This window comes from Polypterus senegalus, chromosome 18, assembly GCF_016835505.1.
Source record: "Polypterus senegalus isolate Bchr_013 chromosome 18, ASM1683550v1, whole genome shotgun sequence".
Lineage (NCBI taxonomy): Eukaryota > Metazoa > Chordata > Cladistia > Polypteriformes > Polypteridae > Polypterus > Polypterus senegalus.
In genome coordinates this window covers 4,959,404-4,983,914 of record NC_053171.1, presented here as the reverse complement: position 1 = coordinate 4,983,914, position 24,511 = coordinate 4,959,404, and the positions used below count along the sequence as shown (strand labels likewise).

Below are 24,511 nucleotides of genomic sequence, written 5' to 3'. Positions count from 1 at the left end.
ATGTTATTCATGTTATTTGTATGTTTTTCTTTTATTCTATTATTGTAAAGCACTTTGGACACAGCATTGCTATGTTGTTTTACATGTGCTTTATAAATAAATTGACATTCTGACATTTGAGAACTGTCTTGATGAGGCAAAGATGGCAGCTTAAAGGGAGAGGAGAGGAAGTGATGTCATCAGGAGCCAGAACCAGAAGTGGCGTCATTGGACCCTGAACTGGAAGTGATGTCATCAAGGCCAGGCAAATTTTCCCTAACTGGTCTGCAGTGGAAAGAGAGAAAGGATCAGTATACCCCCTGGTCTAGTGTGGAATTACCCTCATTTGAGACCTTTAGCTGTCTCCCATGCGCATGTGTGAGAAAGAGCATCTGTGTTGGCGTGGCGGAATTCTTGTCAGTGAACAAGTGAAAACTTGTAAGGCTGTAGGTCAAAAAAACCACCTGGTGACGCCATCTGGGCCAGGTGGGACTTCCCATAGCTGGTCTGCAGTGGAAAGAGAGAAAGGATCAGTACACTCCGCCACCCCTGGTCTGAATTGGTGGAATTGTCCTCATTCAAGCCCTTTAGCTGCCTCCCATGTGCACATGTGTGACAAAATACAGAGCAAAATGAAAGAGTAGAAGAATATCACATAAGAGGATTCTGATTTGTTCATGGTCATGAAACAATTGACCAGCAAGTGTAGGGCAAATTAGGACTTTAGGGACCTCCAGATCTCGACTTGATGTCACTTTGGTGAATTGAATGGGTGACCTTGTTGGGCTCAATGGTCGGTTCTTATCACAATTGTTCTAATGTTGTAAAGAAAATGTCTGACCTCAGCTTTCTCTCCGGTGGCTTTCGGTGAAGCCGATGGTGTCACAACACACCTTCTAAGTGCTCCTTCTCCTCTCTTGGTCTCCATGTGTTTGACAGGATGACAAGCAGCTTAAGGCAGAGAATTATTCTTAAGTTAAGTAGGACCAGGAGAATGAAGAGAGGTTTTAGTTTTGGGGAGAGACAAACTTGTGGACTTTGAATAGCAGAAAGCCAGCAAAGAGCAGGGTACTGGGGTTCCATGGTATGCCAGTACTGAAAACTACCGAAAAGCCCACATTTCAAAATGGTACTACGTTATGGTGCTTTTGGTACCAGAAGTAAGTGGTCGTTTTCAGGGACCTTGTGCTCAACTACTACATGTAGGCAGTACTGATACTGAGGTGCAAAAGCTGGTGTCAATGCCAAAGTCAAAATTTTAGTAGTATGGGGTAATGAACCAGAATCAGAGAGAGAGAGAATCACAATGCCAAGGTTGTATGCGACAGACAACAAATTTTACAATACCTCCATTTTTCTTCAAATGTAATCTGTAGAAATGCAATCAATTACCTAAAATGGTGAAAAGATAAGCAGTAAACTACCTGAGGATGAAATTTAAAATGTAGGTTAGCCGAAACTGAAAAAGAGGACGTTTCTGAATTTGACAAATGGGCCTTCTGCAGGGAACAACTAATAGGTTACAAGCCACAGGTCTCTTGCAGCAAGTAAAAGTAAATGAAGCCTTGCAAACAGTTTGCACAGGTGTCCCAACTTGTGTTGATTACTTCAAACCCCTCAGAGTGTGTTAGAGCAGAATTGGAACAGACTGTGTTACGACACCCTCTGAAGCGATACTCGGACAATACTGCAGTGATAATGGCAAGACACAAATGAAATGAGACAGAGCATCATTACTGTTAGGAGTGGAGGCTTTTCATTTGGAGAAATTAAAGAAAGTGTCTGTGAGTCCAGTGGTGCCCAACACAATCCAAAGGCAACTGGAAACTGGAAGAAACTCCAATAGGAAGAGATCTGGCAGAGCCAAAGTCACCCACCAATCAGAAGACAAGTTTTTGACGGTCACCGGCTTATGTGATCGGCGCCTGACTGCACAACAGCGTTTAAAAGTTCAGGTTGACAAAAGTGAGTGACAATTCATACTGTGAAGAGGAGACTTTGTGCTGCAGGCTTGACAGGGTGAGTGGCAGGAAAAAAGCCAATCCTTAAAGGACACAATAGGGCCTTGAAATGCCAGCTGTGGACTACTGCATTTTATGGACCTTATGGACTGATGAATCCCAAATTTAAAATCTTCAGTTCATCATGCAGGGTGTGTCTACACCGTCCAGTTGGTGACAGGGTGGTTCCACAGTGTGAGACACCAACTGTCACACTTGGAGGAGGAAGTGTGATGGTCTCGGGTTCTTTTGCTGGAGGCTGAGTTGGTGACTGCCATTCTGAATCACAATGCTTACCTCAGTTTAGCTGATATATCATGTGGTAGAAATCAACACATTGAAGGAAGCAACGTATCCTCTAACAGGACAACTCAGTAATCAGGCAGCAGAAACGCTGTTCATTGTATCCTTTAATTACTCCTCGGCAAAATGCCTCAGAGGGAGCAAAAGCAAGTCTGTTACAGGCTGGTCAGAATGATCCGAGAATCAAAGAACAGAAGTTCATTTTATAAACTATGGAATTTACATAACAGTGTCAATTAATGTATACACTTTCATTGGTTTACACCCAAATAACATCAAAGTCTCTTCTATTCTATTCTGGTTCTTCTTATACCTTTGAGTTGGGCCACCACCCTTGAAATTTCTGTGCAACCATTCTGGTTGTTTTACAGGACATCTGCTGACTGCTTGGTCATCTCTTAGTCATCTCTTAGTCATCTTTTAGTCCTTTGTGTTGCTCACTTGATGGGGGAGACTGAGTGAGGAGTCTGAGTGTCTGGGCTTGAGAGTGTCCTGATAAAAATCAAGAGCCAGGCCTTTAATGACCTCCTGGGCACGGCCATCAGCGGTGAGTCTGTCTGCAGAGAGAGTGTCGACATTCATGTGACTCTGGTGACCCTTCCTATGAAGTCAGTAGACGGATTGGGAGAGCAATGGTGGGGTCATGAGGTTGCTGCAAAGGGGTGTGTGGCGTTCCTGATATCAACGGTCTGAGTCTTTAGAGTCCTGGTGCTTCCTGTTTGCGATACATGGACGCTATCGAGTGACCTGAGATGAAGACTGGACTCCTTCATGTGTGTCTCAACTGAGAATCCTTGGGCACCGCTGGTTTGATTTTGTGTTGCTCACGGAGTCCCGAGTGCAGCACATGACCTGCATTCTGAGGGGGTGTCATTTAGGGCACTACGGCCATGTGGCACGAATACTCGAGGGTGGTTTGGCTCGCAGGATCCTCATTGTTGAGGACCCGAGTGGCTGGACCAGGCCAAGGAGACACCCACATAACACCTGGCTGCGGCAGATAGAGGGTCCTTTCCGGAGGGTGGGACTGGACCGCGTGTCTGCCTGGGGGGTTGCCAACCAGGATCCCGAGCTGTTTCATCATGTGGTGAGTGTGGAAACACACTGTACCAGTGCCTGCTCCTCAACCTGACCTGAGCTGTCCTTGATCTGATGTCCTGATGTGTCTGAACAGGTTTCTGACATTTATTAACCCCTTATGCTATTTCTTTAAGATGAATGCTATGTTACCCTAAAATTATTTACCCACAATCAGCAAAAGGTGCAGGCAACTGTGATGAATCAAGAATTTGAATAAACATTTGTACATGTAATGATTCCTTGACTTATTTTATTTTTTTTCATTTGCCATTGTTTAATTGTTCTATGCCCGTGTAATTTTGTCCAAGTTGTACTTCAAAGGGTGTGGTGACACAGTCTGGTCCAACTCTGCTTTAAGACACACAGAGGATTTTGACGTAATCAGCAGAAATTGGGACACCTGTGCAAATTGTTTGCAAGGCTTCATTTGCTTGAATTGCTGCCGAACATCTGTAAGTTGTAACCCTATTAGTCGTCCCCTGAAGGAGGCCCATCTGTAATGTTCTGAAATCTCCTTTTTTTCATTTTTTTGCGAACCCTAAACTTTAGATTTAAACCTCCGCCAGTTTACTGCTTACCTTTTCACCACGTTAGGACTTTCATGGCAATTCATCTGATTAAATTTGAATAAAAACTGGAAAAAACTGTGGAGCTGTAAAACTTTTGACTGGTAGTGTACATCACGGTGACCCCAAATTTGACCGCAGCTGAATTATAAAACGTTCTAAAAGTTTAATTTGCTCCCTTAAAATAAAAGTAAATTCTTTAGGTTAGTTGCATTCTTTCAATTCACTGTAAAACTATCAAGTTTTTATCTTTCCAATTAAAACTCCAAATCTTTATTTCTTAAAATCTCAAAACAGAATGAACTAGCGTGTAATGTTGTGAAGCAGCGCACATCTCCAGAGCGGGTCTGTTAGCGTCGTCAAACTCAGCCGGACCGCCTTGTCATGATTGGAGGATTTCATTCGTTCCTTCTGCCTTTTCTAGAGGCACTGAAGTGGGGTTTTCGACCTTAAGGAATTTCACTTTGGCCCTTATCTCTCGCTAACTTGATTTCTGAAAGAATTTTAACGTCTCACTGCAGCGTCCTGTTGGATTCTTCCAAGCGCTGGCATCGTCCAGGAGTGCACATCCTAGTTTGTATCAAATTAACGTCCGGCGTTTGAATTTCTACGTGTTTCCCTACATGTTTTTTTTTTTCTATTTGACTTCTGATATCTGTTTAGTGTTTTCTGGTTTTATTGAAAAATCATTTTTATTTTACTCTCTACTATTGGCCCTTGCACGTGATTTTAAGCTCACTTCATCTCCTTGCCCCTTTAATTATATTTTTTGTCAGATTTCTGCCGAGTCAGAAAACGCCTGTTGTGAATATTTTCCATATATAAATTTTTCTTTCTTTTTTCAAAGTGTATTTGTAAATAATTATTTCAGTATTGTAGATTTTAGGGATTCCAAAATCCAATTCCAGTGTTAGTTTACTGTTTCACTTTTGCTTTACTATTGTTACTATTGTGTCTTTTTTCTGACTCCATTGTGCTTTTTATGGGCCTGCCATTTAGCAATATCCATTTTTCTGATAATCAGGTCAAAGGTCACGACACATGACATCAGTATAAATTTATTTAGTTATCATATTGTTAGAATTTGTGTCTTTTTTCTGACTCCATTTTGTATAAATTTATTTAGTTTATAGAATTTGTGGACTCCTACTGCCATTTTGCGATGTCTTTTTTTAAGTAATGGGGTCGAAGGTCACGACACATGACATCAGTATAAATTTATTTAGTTATCACATTGTTAGAATTTGTGTCTTTTTTCTGACTCCATTTTGTTTTTTATAGGCACTGTCATTTTGCGATGTCTTTTTCTTGTAATCGGGTCAAAGGTCATGACACATGACATTAGTATAAATTCATTAGGTCTTTATCTGAGTTTGATGGATAATCCCTCTGACACCAACTGCTCTGTTCTTCCCGGTTCTCGATTCTTTGGCTATAGACATCGTCTCCAGAAGTCATTGTGAGGAGCGTAGTGGGCAGGACAGGTCACATCAGACGGACTCGTCATGAGGGACAGGAAAAAAAACAGAGCCAAAATAATCGTACATAACTAGCGTACAAAACACAGAAAGAGACGTCAGGAACAAGAAAGAAGGTTGGAAACCGAAACAAAACTGAGCGCTGGGCCTGCTCCATAAACGAACAAACTATTTTAGAAAAGGTTTGGGTAGAATTTATCCACTGATGATCGATGATCTAATGCTACCGGGATGAAGCCATGCTGTGAAGATTTATGGCAAAATTTTGTGACAAATATTCTGCACACGTCATCAAACCGCCGCAAACGGTCATGTGACGTGTAACGAAGAATGGTATGGGCAAAATAAAAATGAAATGTTTGTTCAAATAAATAAAAAGTAGCTAAAAAACTTTCAAATGAATCCTCCATAATAAAACCTGTCATCCAGGAAGTAAGACAGAAGGAATAGAGCTTACCTATGACTTTGGCGACACTGCTTTGATTACGATGTTCAGATTTTGATTACATTTGACAAAAGATCTGCATTTCATCTTTTGGCCCTCGATTCCAATTATTTCTGTTAATTTTGGCAGGTCATCGCCGAACTCGAAAGTTATGTGAGATGGAATGGCTGCCCTTCACGGCGTTTACGACATTCGTCTTTTTGTGTTTAGAGATACGTGTGACGCAACTCATAAAATCTGAGTGAAGTCGTGAACTGTAATGTGATTACAGAAAGTCTACCCATAATGCATTACACTAATGATAAGCGTTATTCAATGGCCATATTATCCCCAACTTTGTTTGTGACGTGTGACATCGGCGGTCTCAGGGTCCACACTCGCACTCTTTGATTTTTTTTTCATTGAACTCGACTGCCCAAAGACGCGCCTGATGGATGCGCCGGATAACCAGGTGAGCGTTTCTTGTCTTCACTCATTCACACTTTCATCGTGGCCATTTTTACCGTTTTTCTACTTCATACTTTATATCAATGATGTTTGCTTTGATTGTCTATGCAGTTCATGAACATGTACTTAATGATCTTGAGATGGCTGCCCTGGCTCTGCTCTGCCAAATAATTCCTGTTTCTTTCCTCCATTTTGTCCCCCTCTACATGGCTCCGCTTTTCCTGCTTCCTCCAGTCTCCTGTCTGCACCACCATGGAGGTAGGTCCTGCACTTTTTCTCTTTCCTCTTCCTCTCTCTTGTCTCTCTCTGCCTGCCATTTCTTTTTTTAATTCCAAATTGTTTTATTCCTCTAGCATTCCGACTGACACAAAGCTTTTCAGGGAGAGAAAAAAAAATAAAAAATTAAACAAAATGCAGACAAAAAGCCCCGGAACGTTCCACCTCGCTGATTTGCATCCCTGAGACGCTTAATGAACACCTGCAGGCTTTGAAATCGAATCTGTAATTTGGGGGCTCGCTCGGCACATTTGCCCACTTTGGAAGTCTGAGTGGTGCGGTCATGAATATTACATGCGCCAGCCTTACTTGTGTTTCCACAGTGCGCTGCTATCCACGTAATGCGGAGTTTGGGCGGCTGTCTTTTATTTTCTCTTTATCTTTCTTTTTTTGTTTTCAGTCTTTGAATAGTAAAAGGCTCTTCTGTTTTTTTTTTCTTTTTTTTTTTTTTGGGTAATGACTGTCTTGACTTGGAAAATTATATTGGAGGAGCCTTGTGATATTTTGCCTCCTCCTGCCGTGTTAGGATAATCACATTCTCTTCTCTTTGTCTTTATCTCAAAAACACACAAACACCTGCGAGCTGCAGACCCCCAGTCTGCTGGCATCCCTGCGCTGCTTGTGAAGAGAGCATCTGAGGCGGATGACATTTAATTGCACACTTCCGTCTGCTTTTATTGTGGGCAATCAGGGCCGCGACTACCAGCTTCTAATCCTGGCATATTATGTTAAGAAAGCCCAAATGAATCATCCTGATGTTTTATATTATATAGCGCCTTCTATAGTGGGCACTGACATGAAGGTGACTTACACAGAAGGCCATTGCAGAAGGAGTATGTTGAAAAGTTCAGCAAAGCAGATAGATAGATAAATGTGAAAGGCACTATTTAATAGATAGATAGATGTGAAAGGCACTATATGATAGATAGATAGATAGATAGATAGATATGAAAGGCACTATATAATAGATAGATAGATATGAAAGGCACTATATAATAGATAGATTGAGTGAAAGGCAATATATGATAGACAGATAGACAGATAGATTGATATGAAATGCACTATATAATAGACAGATTGAGTGAAAGGCACTATATGACAGATAGAGAGATAGACAGATAAATAGATGTGAAAGGCACTATATAATAGATAGATAGATAGATAGATAGATATGAAAGGCACTATATAATAGATTGATAGTGGATTCGGATAGGGCTTGTGCCTCCTCCAGACCGCGAGGGGGCGTCCGTCCTGGTTAGGTTGGTGGCCTCGGGTACAGGGCTTGGAAGCCCAGCCCTGTAGGGACCCGTGGCCACCGCCAGGCGGCGCCCCGGTGCCGGAATATCCTGTGTGGTCCCCAGCCGGGACGCCCAGGAGGACCAGAGGAGAGCTTGTGCCTCCTCCAGACAGCAAGAGGGCGATCACCCTGGTTCTATTGTGGGCCATGGGTAGAGGGCTTGGAAGCCCAACCCTGTAGGGGCCCGTGGCCACCGCCATGTGGCGCCCAGGTGCCTGAGGAACCCTGAAGCCCTGCACTTCCGCCACACCAGGAAGTGCTGGGGGGAAGAGAACAGGAGACATCCGGACGACTTCCGCCACACAGGGGTGTGTCCAAAGAAGAGTGCCGGGAAGCAGCTGGAGCCCATCTGGGTTCCCATTTAAGGGGCCGCCTCCCTCCAGTCATTGGTGGATGTCGGGTGGAAGAGGACAGAGCTGGAGAGAGGACGGGAGGTGGCCAAGAGAAAGGCACAGAGACTGTGAGGCCTGGACAGTTGGGGAAACGGTGCTGGAGGCACTGGGAAGTGCACTGATTTAAAACTGTAAATATTGTAAATAAAAGTGTGTTGGGTGAACTATGTTGTCCGTCTGCCTGTGTCTGGGTCCCAGTTCACAATAGATAGATAGATAGATAGATAGATAGATAGATATGAAAGGCACTATATGATAGATAGAAAGACAGATAGAGAGACAGATAGGTAGATAGGTAGATGTGAAAGGCACTATATAATAGATAGATAAATAGATAGAGAGATTTCATTTTTAAAAATCTAATCTTTAATGAATCATATAATATAATAAAGTAACACTAATAAGACAAACGTAAGCACAGAGAAGTCGTGACACACAGTCCCTGTGTAAATGAGGGATGTTCCCAATTCTTGACAGGAGGAGATGGTGGTGCCTGGCATTGCAGTGCCCATGTTAGATGCCCATCCGGACTCTGTAAACCTTTTCCAAGTCACAGAGAAGCCTTCTGGTTTTCTCAGCAGGAGCTTTTCTACGTGCGTCTATTAAATTGTGACACAAGTCCCGTATTACCAGGCGGTCCCGCCCTGAATTTGTTTGACGTGATGTTGAGTTTTGTTTTGATGTTTTGCCTTTTGACATTTTATTTTTTTTTTCTTCTCAGTCTTTTGATTTTTTACTTGCTGGTTTTGTCTTTAAGTTGGTCAACCAGCAGCAGGAGAGAAAGACAAAGTCCAGATAAGAGGGGAATGTGCCACATGTAGCGAGGTCATCAGTGGGGTCTCTGAGGGGATCTGTCCTTGGACCATGATTTACATTAATCAGGTGACATCACTTTTGGCATCGTCAGTAAACTCGTGAAGTTCACAGGTGACATTAAAGCTGGTGGAATGGCACAAAGACCTGGAGAGGCTTCAGAACTGAAACAACACTTGGAAGACGCAGTTTAATTTAAGAAAGTGCCACACGATGGCACATGGAACGTCAGTTATAAATACAAGATATGGGAGACAATGAGCTACAGAAAGGGACCTCTGAGAAGGATTTAGAGGTTGACACAACGTTCTCATAATCTGAGCAATGTACAGAAGTGATTAAAAAGGTAAATAAAATGTTAAGATGTAATCAAGGTACCGTATGTCCAGCCTGTTTAACACACTTGTAAGATCACATCTGGAGTCCTGGGTGCAGCTCTGGCCACCACACTACAACAGTGGAAGGCCATCGTGGCACTTGAAGCAGTGCAGAGGAGAACAGCCTGGAGCACCGGAGGACTGAAGGACAGACCCCGAGAATGCTACCCGCCGAATCTCAAGCAGAGGACCCTGCGTGGGGCCCTCATCAAGGTCTTCAAAACCCTCCAAGGCATCGATAAATTAGATCCATCAGAATTCTTTCAGTCCAGGGATAAATCACGTATTCGTGGATAGCAGAGGAAGTGCATTCACGACTGAAGGTGGACATCACTTCTTTACGTAAAGGGATGTGGGAGTCTGGAACAATCTATTAGCCACGGAGACAAAGAAGCACCTTGAGAACCTTTGAGATGTGGGGACAGCTGAGTTATTAGTGAAACAAACGGACTGAAGGGTCTCCTCTCGTTTGTCACGTTTCTGAAGTTCTTCACAGTGACTCACATTCTTGAGGATTCATTTCAGGACTGAAGCCAGGAAGCCCATCTTTGCACTTTGTGGGAATCTCAAAGCAAACTGTGGGGCCATGAAGTTGAAGCAGAAACCTAGACCACCACTAATAAAGATCCGAATGAGACACATGGGGGCACCTTAACAATTAGCTAAACCAACGAGCTTGAAGGACTGAAGGGTCTCTTCTCGTTTGTCACATTTCTTATGTTCTAATGTGCATTATATCTACACGTAAAAGGCACTATATGAAGGATGAAAAGACTTATTTAGATAGATATATGAACACATTGTTGTCCTGCCGAGAAATAGACAGGTGAATATTTACTGGGAAAGGCGCGTAAAAAAAAAAATTAAAAATAATCCCATCCACCAAATCTTAACGATAGACAAGAATCAAAGTCGAGAAAAGAGCAAAAAGGTGTCAAACCAAAGAAAGTGACGAGAAGCACAAAAGCAAAGAATTCTTTTCATTTTCTTTTTCCTTTTTAAGACATTATATGCGCAGATGAAACGAGCCCCCAGCTGACCCTTTATCCCGTCGCAACGATTTCCCACAGGTCATGACCCTTCAAGCCACACCCCCAGGAAGTGCAGGATGTGGAGGCCGTAGAAGGACCTGAAAAGAGTGGTCAAGACGAAAGTCACCCAAACCAAATGATGACAACTGCAAAGTCGCTGTCATTGTACTGTAGGACGCTATATCAGAGCAAAAGGCGCTATAGTAAAGTTTAGTTAGACAGACATTTAGATATAAAGTAGTGACACAATATGAGGGTGGATGATAGACTGAAAAAAGTGAAAGGCGCTATATATAAAGTTTTGATATAAAGAAAGGGCACAATAGGAAGGATAGATGATTGACAGAAAGGCGCTATATGAAATGTGTATTTAGATATGTCATAGACTCTGTAAGTAAGGCAGGTGGCCGTACCTTCACAAACTTAGTTGGGCTCCGTGGCCAGCCGTGGTCCAGTTTTTTGTTTTTTTCCTTCCTATCCCACCTGGTGGGCCGTTACCTCACATCAGCCCCCCCCCCCTTCTCTTATGCCACATCTGATTTCGAGCATAGTGCAAATTTTTTACCGCTGGCCCTGTGACGGACTGCCGTCCCACCCAGTGTTGGGCCCTGCCTGTACTCCGGCCCACCGCAGCAGTGAGGTGGCTTGAGCAGATCACAGGTGGCTATTTATGTTTGATAGCTCAAAACCGAAGGACCCCTAGTGAGGGAAAACTTGCAAAAATGTTCAAAAGACCCTCCATTGCCTCCCCTGCCCAAGACACAATAGCAACGTGGAGTAGTGGTGAGGCGTGAAGCAAACTCCCCTTATGGTGGTCTTCGATCTTATGGTGTGACGCAGGACATTCATGATCTCTAACCAGACACTCCACCCAGTCCATTCGGAATCTTCTTCCATTTTTTGGGATCCTCAGGAGCACCTTGAACTGAATGAAGAGGCTCTGGCCTGCATGATCTGTGCATTAGCAGAGAAGAAATAAATAAAGAAATGGAGAAATGGATCCAATCTAATTGACTGGAGTTCATCTGCATCAAGCAGGCCTATTTATATACAATACGCGATTTCTTTTTTTCCAGCCTGTGATTACTTAGACGTTAATTTACACTTTAATCAGCCATACTTGGCATATGGAGACTAATAATACTTTTTAAGGAATCAGCTTTTCGCAATCAAGATAATGAATAAAAGACTGGCATGGCAAAGGAGTGCTGCTAAATAGTGCCCGCTTCACGCTGTGCATCTCAGCTTTCCGGTGATGGAGCACACAGAGTTGCATCACTCAAATCACCAAACTCCTCGTTCTTGGCTTTTTTTTTTTTTTAATTATGTGTTTATTTAGTGGATGGCATAGTGGCACAGGGGTTAGTGCCAAGCCGAGATGGACACAGTTAAGAACAAGCCATCCATGTAGAGTTTGGCCGCCTCCTCCTCTGGTTTCCCCTCATATCTCCAAGATGAACATATGTTCTCTCAGCGTACTTGAAGACACCTGTGGAAGTTCAATTGGGTCTGAAGTTGGGAAGAACTTCTTTATTCAAATAATGGTGGGAATCTGAAGTGCTGAGCCAAGGAGTTGAAGCAGAAACCTTGAGGACCTTCAAGAAGGATCTGGATGAGATTGCTTTTAGCTAAGCAAATGAGCTTGATGGAGTTGAAGCAGAAACTCTGAGGGCCTTCAAAAAGGTTAGCTAAACAAATGAGCTTGATGGAGTGAATGGCCTCCTCTCGTTGGTCACGTTTCTTACATTCTTATAAGATGGACATGTTAAGACAGTGGTGTCCTATGATGGCCCAGAGGCAGGTGCCATTTTACACCCAGATCCTCCAGGATAGGACCAGACTCTTGACAGCAGGATGAGGAGATGGATGGATATGCAATCTGAATGACCAAAGTGCTGAGCCAAGGAGTTGAAGCAGAAACCTTGAGGACCTTCAAGAAGGATCAGGATGAGATAGCAGGACATCTTAGCTAAGCAAATGAGCTTGATGGAGTTGATGCAGAAACCCTGAGGGCCTTCAAGAAGGTTAGCTAAGCAAATGAGCTCAATTGAGTGAATGGTCTCCTCTTATCTGTAACATTTCTTATGTTCTTATAAGGTGGACATGTTAAGATGACAGTGTCCTAGGATGGCCATCTTACACCCAATGATTCCAGGATAGGACCAGACTCTTCACAGCAGGATGAGGAGATGGATGGATTTGCAATTTGGATGTTGGGAAGAACTTCTTCATGCAAAGAGTTGTGGGAATCTCGACCAAAGTGATGAGCCAAGGAGCTGAATCAGAAACCTTGAGGACCTTCAAGAAGGATCTGGATGAGATAGCAGGACATCTTAGCCAAGCAAATGAGCTTGATGGAGTTGAAGCAGAAACCATGAGGACCTGCAAGAAAGTTAACTAAATAAATGAGCTCGATGGAGTGAATGATCTCCTCTCGTCTGTCACATTTCTTATCATCTTCTAAGGTGGACATGTTAAGACAGCGACATCCTAGGATGGCCGTCTTTGACCAAGTGCTTCCAGAATAAGGCCTGACTCTTGACAGCAGGCTCAAAAGATGGATGGATTTGCAATTTGGAAGTTGCTTTGGCTATACATTTCTAGTATTTAAATACAGAATGTCATCACTAATGGCGGGTGGACGTTGTGGCTGTGCTGACTGCACAGGTGGAGATGGAATCAGAAAACAGCAAGCATTTGGTCCAAACAGGAAAGACGGAAGATTAAGCAAACAAGCTCAGGATGTGAAAGAAGAATCGTAGGCCAGAAACGTTGTAGGTGATCGAAAAATCAAAAAATAAAAATAAATCTGAATTAGTGTAAGCCATCCTGATTCGGGGTGTTCATAAGAAATGGAAAGATTTATGTAAAAGTACATAATAAACAAGAAGAGTAGCCTCAAATATTTGCTTCACGTTTAAATGTTTACAGTCTAAGTAGTCTCGACTGCAATAGAAATTTGTTGTTTTTCACCCTCTGATGGAAGTCCATAGTGGGCTAACAAAGGATCAAAAATCAAAACTAGCCTTGTATTCATATCCCTGACCTTCAAGAAGTCTAAAACGACACCACACATGCCTATGTTTCACATCTGCCATTTTGAACCTGCTGGGAGTGACGCTCAGAGGATGTGGACCACCAATGAAGAAGAGTCAGATATTAAAACTGCAATCATATTGTCGATCAGCAAACTCAGAATAGTGTTAAACGACCCTCCACTCACCCAGATTACCAATATGATTTTTTTGTCAAAGTTTTCACCCCTCGTATCCCATTAGGGGGCCAATTGAACCTCAAGACCGTCTGGTCATTTTGGCTGAAGACACCTATGGGCTTAGTCTTTATTATCAGGGGTGTCATTTCCTGCACAAAATAAGGTCCAAAAAAATGGCCACGCGAAAAACAGTACCAGGAACATGCGATCAATTGATGAATTGAAGATCCCTGTGGTCTTCACAAACACGAAAGTTGTGTTTTCTTATATTGAAATTTTTGCCGCCTCATCGGTAACTTCATAGGCTTTTAGTTTCTGGGGGTGCCTGATACCCCATTAGCTTCCATTTGTAAAGAGCCAGTGGGACTAAGCTATGGTTTTATATTATAGAAAATGGATACCTTAAGAGCAGCTGTGTGTGGCAAATGCGTATGTAGCATGTTGGCAAAGTCATATCTTCAACTTGAAAATCACCACACTTCTCCTTTGGGACTTTTAAGTGGCTGCGTATCTCGAGTCTTCCTTGCGTGAAGTCTGCATGTCCTCCCCATGTCTGTGTGGGTTTCCTCCCCCAGTCAATGTAGGTTAGGGGAGCTGGCATTGCTAAACCTGCCAATCTGTATGTACCAGGTGAAAGGTTGGCACCCTTGTGCCCGCTGTTGGCTGGTATATGCCCCAGTGTCCCTGCAGCCCACCTCTGGATAACTGGGTTTGGAAAGCAGATGGAATGATGGATCTGGTGTTTCAGTTTTCCCTCTTTTGACAGACATTTCATATATATATATATATATATATATTTTTAAAAAAAACAACATTTATTTCTAAAGCACATTTTCATACAAACAATGTTGCTCAAAGTGCTTTACAAGATGAAGAAAAGAGAAATAAAAGACAAAATAAATAAGAATTAAAATTAGGGAACATTAATTAACATAGAATAAAAGTGAGGTCCGACGGCCGGGGAGGACAGAAAAAACAAAAAAAAAAAAACGCCAGACTGCTGTTTGCTCCAGACCACCAGACCACAAAGCCCCCCTATCATAAATGATTTCAATCAGTCCTCATTGTATTCAGGGTTCTCATGGAAGAATTTGATGATGACGGTCATGTGGAATTTTTTTTCTTTTATTTTGCACATGCTGGTGCCTCCTTAGTGTTCTGTTTACCGCCAGAAAAACGAGTCAAAAATGGAAAACAGCAAAGGGTTACCGTAATTCCGTTTGGGAAGGCCCATTACATGTCCACTGCTGCCTTTTGCGTGTCACCAATCGGGGTGCCAGAAGTGTGATACTTTCTCACCTTGGCATGACAGGGTAGAACGTGTGAATGACGGCTGGCAGCTCAACCCAGACGAAACCACCAGGACGCTAGATGGCAACTTCCCTGCAGCTTAGCAGTGCCGCAGATTCCCACAGGGCACTATGGGAGATGGAGTTCAGCTTCACAGCCCTGCTGGGTACCGTGGGTGCCGCCAGGGGATGTTGCAGGGAGACACAAGGATTTCTGTTTCCAATTTAGCTCAGAAGTACTCCCAAGTCATGTGGCTCTTTGTTGCCATCTTGGCTTTCCCAGCTGACTCCGAGATAATCCATGTGGCTGCTCCAGTTGAAAAGGGTCCCAAGGTTGAGACGCCTAGATTGGCAAAATGATCCATCATCACCGCAATCTTGCTCCGGTAGATTGCAACATATGTAGTTATCCGACACAACGTCAGTATCAAGGAGACAAGCTTCTGAAAAATAATTACAATAATTTCCCAGCGAATCAGACGCTCTTTCGGCACATACCTCTGAATTCCGACCTGGATCTAACAGTTTGTAGAGGGTGTCCTTTGCGGCCGACATCTGACGGCAATCCTGCTTCCGTAAAGCTCGGACCTCCGCCCTGTCTTCCTCGCTTCCTACCAGAGTCCAAAGACTCATGCCGTCATCTCATGTCTGCTCCTTTTGGGTTCTCCCATTCTTCTTCCCGGATTTCTTCCCCATTATGGACTGACGTACAGTGAGGGTTTTCTGAGGGCACGCCTGAGTCACAGTGCTGCCTGTTGGGCTTATGTCCACTTTAATTGTAAAGGTTTCTAACCAAATGATGGCCAGAATCCTGCCGACTACACCAATGTAAGACCCTAGAGGTCGCTGTTGCCTCATTCAACCCAACAGACAGACACACTGCACAAAGGGTAAACTCACCAAGAAGATCTTTAATGTTTTTTCTTCTCGATGCAGTGCCCAAAAGCACCTCCGCCACCATACACAAGCCAAAATAATAACAACTATACACAAATCTCTCCTCCACTCCTGCCACCGGGCTCTGTCCTGCTCCCTCCCAACTCCGGCTCTCTTGCTGGGTCTCCCATAGTCCTTTATATAATTCTTGACCCGGAAGTGCTTCTCCTCTTCTGTTCACGTGACTTGTCAGCATTACCAGGTCATATGGAGGATCACATTTTTCTTCAGCCCGGAATTACTTCTCTCCTTCCGTCCCCATGACTTGGGAGTACTTCCGGGCTATATTGGAAACAGAAATCCCCGTGTCTCACTGCAGCCTCCCCTGGCGGTACCCACGGTACCCAGCAGGACTGTGAAGCTGAACTCCATCTCCCATAGTGCCCTGCGGGAATCTGGAGCACCACTAAGCTGCAGGGAAGTCGCCATCTAGCATCCTGGGGGTTTCGTCTGGGTTGAGCTGCCGGCCGTCCCTCACAAATGTCAGTGCCCGATCCGCGCAATCAATGCCACCAATCGCGTTATGGCAGTTTGGATGCGTGGGCAATGTGTTGTTATGAACTGCTCTTTATTCTGATGGAGCAAACACGACAGATGCTTTCCTGGATGTGCCCATTTTGGTTTTCCGAATGTTTTACTGGAGCGCAGGTGTGATGTCATTCCCAGCTCCATAAATGGAACGCAGCGTTAGGGCAGGGATATACTTGACACGACGTGACTCAAACGCTTGTGGGTGCTGCTGCTACGCAAGCAGTGTATAGACTAGACGTGTATGCAATTCTAGAGAATTCCACCAGGTGGCAGTGTGAGAAATCATCGACAACATCCAGTTTTGTTGTGTTGGGAAGCTAAGGGAAGTAAGAGGTTGAAGATAAAAATTCTTTACATCCTGCTGCTGTTACATAAAAAGATGGCAACAGTGACAGAGAAGATGGTACCCGAGACCTTTATATGTATCGAGTCATTACGATGAGGAATGTGCAACACCTGGATTGCCTATGCGAGGAATGGATGAAGAAAAGTGCCACAAATACTTTGGCGTGTCCGCATCTAAGTTTGATGATTTGCTTCACCTCATTAAGCCATTCATCAAACACTGAAGCCCACACGTCGATTCTGTTGGAGCTGCAATGCGGCTTAGCGTCACATTGCGTTATCTTCAAACAGGCATCAACAACAAGAACAACATTTATTTCTATAGCACATTTTCATACAAAAAGTAGCTCAAAGTGCTTTATGTAATGAAGAAAATAAAAATAAAAGACAAAATAAGAAATTAAAATTAGACAACATTAGTTAACATAGAAAAGGAGTAAGGTCCGATGGCCAGGGTGGACAGACAAAACAAAAAAAAAAAAAAACTGCAGACGGCTGGAGAAAAAAAATAAAATCTGCAGGGGTTCGAGGCCACGGGACCACCCAGTCCCCTCTGGGCATTCTACCTAACATAAATGAAACAGTCCTCTTTGTAGTTTGGGAGCTCACAGAGTCACTTGATGTTGATGGTCAAACAGACTTCTGGCTTTTAATCCATCCATCATTGTTGGAACATCACGGTGCTTTGAGTAAAGGACACTTAAAAGGAAACAGAAGAGAGAGTAGGGGTCAGTACAGATGTTAGAGCCACCATGAATAGTTATTATAATGGGTTGGATATACAGAGTATCAGGATTTTAATTACAGTGAAGTTACGAGAAGGCCATGTTACAGTAATGTGTTTTCAGCAGTGTTTTAAAGTGCTCCACCGTATCAGCCTGGTGAATTCCTATTGGCAGGCTATTCCAGATTTGAGGTTCATAACAGCAGAAGGACGCCTGGCCGCCTCACCACTTCTTTTAAGTTTTGTTCTTGGAATTCTAAGGAGACACTCATTTGAGGATCTGAGGTTACGATTTGGAATATAAGATGTCAGGCACTCCGATATATAAGATGGGCCGAGATTATTTAAGGCTTTGTAAACCATAAGCAGAATTTTAAAAGTCAATCCTGAATGACACAGGTGACCAGTGTAGTGACCTCAAAACTGGAGAGATGTGCTCAGATTTTCTTTTCCTAGTTAGGATTCTAGCAGCTGCATTCTGCACTCGTTACAAGTGATTTATGTCTTTCTTGGGTAGTCCTGAGAGGAGTGCGTTACAGTAATCTAGTCGACTGAAAACAAACGCGTGAACTAATTTCTCAGCATCTTTCAGTGATATAAGAGGTCTAACTTTACTTATGTTTCTTAAGTGAAAAAATGCTGTCCTAGTGATCTGATGAATATGCGATTTAAAATTTAGATTACAGTCAACAATCACCCCTAAGCTTTTAACCTCCGTCTTGACTTTTAATCCTAATGTATCCAGTTTATTTATAATAGCCTCATTGTATCCATTATTGCCAATCACTAAGATTTCAGTTTTCTCTTTATTTAACTATCAGTGCTTGAGCATTATCTGTCAGCTGTCAGACTGGCACAACAGTGCCCAACGTCATGGCGGAAGTCTGCCAGGCCATATGGGCTGTCCTAGGAGGACGGTAAATTCTAACCTGCTCTATCAGCTCTTCCTCTAAGCGCCCAGAAAAGCCAAGCAAAATGACACCTTTTATTGGCTAACTAAAAAGATTACAATATGCAAGCTTTCGAGGCAACTCAGGCCCCTTCTTCAGGCAAGATCTTGCGCCCAGCAATGTTGATAGACAACAACGATGCTGACGTCAAGTACCAAAACCTGAACACACACGCCAGCCAAATTTTTGCTGGTACTGCAACTCGCGCATGCGTAGCGTTCATTTCTGATTAGGAGCTCAGAAGACGCGTCAAAAGAGCACTGGGGACGCGTGGCAGCCATGATGCGCAAGCTTGCTAACTTGAGGAAAAAAATGAAGTCATTCAAAAAAAACAAGTCAATAAAAATGGAGAAAAAAGAAGATCAATAGCAGCAGAAACTGCGGTCAGTAATTAAGAAAAGTGTTAGAATGAAAACCTGCAGCCACAGTAGCGCTTCCTGACCGGAGTTCGTTGGAGACCCCCTGGTGTACACTGTATGTACTTTTTGTGCAAAAAATCGGGGGTCCTGACACAAAAGCGACATGCAACGCGGCTCTGGTGGCACTTCGGAAACGCCGGGGCTTTCTTTCAGGTGGCCGGCTTATTGGTTTGCAGGAAGTTTTACTTCCACTCGCGTAATAAAATCCCTGGCCATTTCATTAAAAACACGCGCGTACACGCACACGCGCGCTCCCTCCATTTGTTCACGTCGACCTCACTTTTCCGCTTTCTAATTAGCTGTGGCGCACGTCGGCAATAATATTACAAAAGCGGCGCACGCGTGACCTTATTTAGGTTTATTTATTCCAACAAAGGAAAGTGTTGTCGCAGCGGACGCACCACGAAGCAGATGTTTGCTTTGCTGCGTCTTTAACCTCCAAACTTCTCCGATTTCTATTGCAATTACAAATTTTGTCAATAGCGCCCAAGGTCTCGTTTTACTCTATGAAGCTCTAATTAAATATTCCAACACCTTGAAGTAAAGGCATAACAAAAATAAAGTTGGAGTCATACTTTCACATGGAGCTCGGCGAAATGAAAGCAGCGCCGCGCGCCTGGCATTCCGCGTTTGAGAGAAACAAGCCGGCTGCTTCACTCATTCGTTCGTTATGTAAATCCGTTCAGCCCGGTGCGGAGTCCATTTGGGTGCTAAGCAGAATCTGACCAGAAGGGAGTGCCCGGATACTACAGGGCGCCCTCAGCCCGTCACCGCATCGGTCAGTCAATCGATCTTTACTTATATCTCGCCATTCATTGAATACGCTGTCGCAAGGCACTATATACGTCAATAGGGGTGTTTTTCAAATCAAACAGTAAATACGCACGTTTGTTCATTTATGTTTACCTTATATTGTGTCATTCATTGTATTCACGGTCACACCAGCAAACCAGGAAAAAAACAGAAAACGCAAACCTGTCCTGTTATATAGCGCCTTTAATAATAATAATAATAATAATAATGTATTTTATTTATATAGCGCCTTTCCCATGCTCATCGTGCTTAGACACATCACAGGATACACTAACCCTCATTCTGGATTCCTCTGTTAATCAATATTTATTTCATGTAGCACTATTTATAATATGCACCGTCACAAGGCATTTTACAAAGTAAGTAAATATAAAAAATATATAAGCATAAATCAGGCATTCTTTATGGTATGTAGCGTCTTAGAGAGTACGCAGTCACAAATTGCTTTTCAAAATCAATGGTAAATACTAGCAACTGTCATGTTGTCTTTATGTTATATAGCGCCATTCCTAGACACATTGCAGGACACGCCTCCACACGGGCCCAATCAATAAATCAATCAATCAATCTGTCTATATATATTGTCTTTTATTGAATACACGGTCACAAACCACTTTACACAGCAAACAAGAATGCTTTTGAAAATAAACAGTTAATACTTAAATCAGTCATGCTGTCTTTAAGTTATATAGCGCCATTCGTAATCATTTCATAGCATCACATTGAACCAATCAATTCATCCAACATTCTCCCTTTACTTAATATGGCGTTCTTCGTGTTATTTGTAGTCTTTACACAGGAAACAAGCTTCATGAGTTTCAAAAAAAATGGTAAATACAAGCATCGATCAATCTGTTTTAATGTTATATAGCGCCATTTGTAGAAACATTACAGGAAAGACCTCCACACTGGACCTCTCAGTCAATCAATCTGACTTTATATAGCGCCTGTTATTGAATACACGGTCACAAACCACTTTACACAGCAAACAAGAATGAGTTTGAAAATAAACAGTGAATACCCAAATCAGTCATGCTGTTATATAGCGCCATTCGTAAACATTCAATCATTCATACAAGCATCAGTCAATTTGGCTTTATGGCATATAACGCCATTTGTAGAAACATTACAGGAAAACCTCCACACTGGGCCAATAAATGAATCAAGCAGTCCTTCCTCATTGTGTTTAGTGCCTTTCATGGAATGCGAGCATCACGAACCACTTTACACAGCAAACAAGGATGAATTTCAAAATAAAGTGTAAATTGAAGTATCACTCAATCTGTCTTTATGTTATATAGCGCCATTCATAGACACATCACGGGAGGGACCTCTACACTGGACCAATCAATCAATCACTCTTTCTTTCTTTCTTTCTTTCTTTCTTTCTTTCTTTCTTTTATATAGTGTATTTTATTGAAGACACAGTCATAGCTAACAAGCATGCGTTTCCAAATAACCAGTAAAGACAAACATCAGTCCTGCTGGCCTTATGTTATATAGCGCCATTCATAGCACCACACTGGACCAATCGATTCATCCAACATTCCCTCTTGACTCTTTGTGGTATTTACAGTCCCAGGGTGCTTTACATAGCAAATAAGCATCACGTGTTTTAAAAGAAATTAAAATAGGAGCCTCGGTCAATCTGTATTTACGCTATACTAGCTGTGCCCCGCGGCTCCGCCCACGTACAAGTGAGACAAGACAAACTAAAAATCAATTTAAAAATTGTTATTTGTATTGAGAACAGTTTATATGGATAGGTTTCCTATCAGAGGGGCTCTTGATATACAGTATTTTGGTTTTGCTACCAGAGACGAGGACATATAAGTTTCTTGGGGAACTAACCTGAGAGAAAGCAATCTAAAGCTGACCATGTGAGAAGCAGGTGTCAGGAGGATTAATAGAATTTAGAAATCCAGTAGTATAATGAACTGAATCGTTGAATTCCAAAATGGTATTTATTGAAGTGTATGTCCGTGACACCGTTTGAAATAATTTGAGCACCAATTGATTAAATTTATGCCTGCCCGCAGCCTCGTGCAAATAAATCGGTGCCGAAGGCGAACTCTGATGCTTAACGCGATGAGAGAAGTCGCAAAATCAACCTGAATGTTCAAGAAAATTATAGAAAAATAAGTAAATAAATAAATAAAACGATCTAAATCCGTTAAGTAGTTCTCTCGTTCGCTAGCTAAGCAGAATTAAGGTACACGCCCCGAGGCTGGCGCGGGAGTGAAGAAGGCTCCGCCCACATCGCTCTCACCTCTCCCTTGGATTCGTGCAAATAAATCGGGACCACAAACGAACTCTGATACTTAGCGCGATGAGAGAAGTCGCAAAATCAACTGGAAAGAAAATTCTAGAAAAAAAATCGATCTAAATCCGTAAAGTAGTTCTAACGTGAAAAGCGGACAGACATACAAACAGACAGACAGACGTTTCCGATTTTATATATAAATAAAGATAGCGTCCTACATGGAATACGCGGTCAGAAAGTGCTTTGCACAGCAAATAAGAATGAGTTTCAAAATAGATAATCAATATCAAACTTAGTCATGCTGTGTTATAGAGCACCATTCATAAACACAACGCAGGAGAGCCCTGGATCAATCAATCAATCAATCAATCAATCAATCATTTATTGAATACACGTTCACAAACCACTTTACGTAACAAATAAGCGCGTGTTTCAAGGTAAGCAGAGAATCCCAGATTCAGTCACGCTGTCCTTATGTTATATAGCGCCCTTCATGTCAGAAAGTCCTTTGCACAGCAAACAAGTCTGAGTTTCCAAATAAACAGTCTAAAGACGAGCATCAGTCAAGCTGTGCTTATATAGCGCCATTCACAGACACATTACAGGCGACCCTCACTCCCACACTGCACCAATCAATTTCTTTGTTGTATATAGCGCCTTTCACGGAATGCACAGTCTGCTAACAGAGCACGCCGATCTGCCCTTCAAATCACACCCTAAACGCGCCCCTCCATTAACTGCAGAGCATTTATTTTACATACCGTGCTGCCATTTATTGTGCGCTCTCTCTAAACAGCAGACAATCTCTTTATGTTATATAGCGCCATTCAAATGGCTACTTGAAAACTGCGCATTGCGTCTAGTCAGTTTGTCTTTTGTATTCCACTAAATTTGTTTGGAGATGCGAAACGTTGAAGTGTTTTGAATGAGCGAAAATGGAGGAAATCGGGAACGGGGGCACATTGTTTTTCACGCGCCGTAGAAGCCCTCAAAGGGCCGCTTATCCGTTTCTCTATCTGTCTCTCTTTCAGCAAAAATCGCAGTCGGAGACGTTCATTGGCCGAGAGAAAAGATCCAACTCGCAGTCCTACATCGGGCGCCCGATCCAACTGGACAAGATCCTGCTGTCCAAAGTGAAAGTGCCTCACACGTTCGTCATCCACTCCTACACGCGGCCCACCGTCTGCCAGTACTGTAAGAAGCTGCTCAAGGGCCTCTTTAGGCAAGGCCTGCAGTGTAAAGGTGAGTGACGTGGACCCCCGACTCTGAACCCCCCGACTGTGACCCTCGCTCTCATTTCTAACGGTTATCATTATTAGACTGACTGCAGGTTCTCCTTGTGCTGCATTGGCGCCCCCTTCAGGACAGATTGGGCCCTGCTGCTGTGATAGGCGAGGGTCCATAACACTCTTATTATTCACTTTCTTTTATTTCAGAGTTTAGCCTGCATTTCAATATAAAGCTGGTAACACTTCTTCAAAGTGGGGGGCACTCTGAAGTCAATGCCCAAGTCAAGCTTTGGAAACTTCTGAAACTTGATAGCCAGAACGTTAAGAAATTCACGCTTTTCCGTGGCCAAGTGACAAACATGAACTTGAATGTCAGTCGCACTCAAGGGGCTCCTGACGTTTGTCAGCTTTCCTACCATACCTTTTGAACCCCTGGTGGTGCAGGACACTGGCATCTGTGGTGGCATCACTGAGCACCAGGATGCCAGTCCATCACATGACACCTGAAGGACATGGACGTGTGCACGAGGAGAGCATTGTTCAGGAGAGGATTTGAACCCAGGACATTGGGGGGCAGAGCTGGCAGATACAGAAATGAGCTTGAAGGTGGTCAGCTCACGGCCCACCTAAACTGTCCCTTTTTTTTTCTCCTTCAGACTGCAAGTTTAATTGTCATAAGCGCTGTGCCCCCAAAGTGCCAAACAACTGCCTTGGTGAAGTGGCCATTAATGGAGGTGAGTGCCAGTTTCACAGACATTCAGGTCCAGAATTTATGGGGGTTAAAAAAAGTAATTAAGATGGCACACCCTGGGGCAGACATCAGGCTGCCTGGGCACAGGAGGTCCAGCCCAATGGTGGCACAAAAGCCAGGATGGGAGGAATACAGGGAGGGCATCAGGGGCAGGCTTACCAAATTTGGGCTGTACATACTGGACCTTTGTTTGTTACAAATGCAGACTCCGTGAGTGGCTTCATTGGGTGCGGGCATCAGGGTCTGACTTTGGGGGTCTTTAGTGCATGACCATTACATGTGTTTAGGGTGTTAGATGAGTTTATGAATAAAATGACACTGTGATCCTTCCTTGACCATCACAATTTGGGTGATCATCGCTGCTCCGACAAAATGAAGGGAACACTTAAATCACACGTTGGCTCTCGATAAATAAAATATTCAAGTAGAAAATCTTGACTGAGTAACGCCGGGTCATTCAAAATGACGTCAGAGCGGTCAATGGACACCAAAATCACCAACCCATGGAGGGCTGACTCAACATCACACCAAACATCAAAAAACTGAAATCCCAGGCATGAATT

General features: G+C 43.2%; 1 protein-coding gene across 3 annotated transcripts in view; it reads left to right on the top strand.

Moving 5' to 3' along the window:
• prkd1 (protein kinase D1) overlaps nucleotides 1–24,511 on the top strand; it is a 266,398-nt gene that overhangs the window by 197,792 nt on the left and 44,095 nt on the right. For 2 of the 3 annotated variants that reach the window (XM_039741299.1, XM_039741301.1), the window contains exons 5-7: nucleotides 6,533–6,556; nucleotides 23,000–23,210; nucleotides 23,854–23,931. In XM_039741299.1, coding sequence (XP_039597233.1) covers nucleotides 6,533–6,556; nucleotides 23,000–23,210; nucleotides 23,854–23,931 — 313 coding nt within the window. The remainder of the gene's footprint in view (nucleotides 1–6,532; nucleotides 6,557–22,999; nucleotides 23,211–23,853; nucleotides 23,932–24,511) is intronic. The other variant, XM_039741300.1, reaches the window with a different exon arrangement.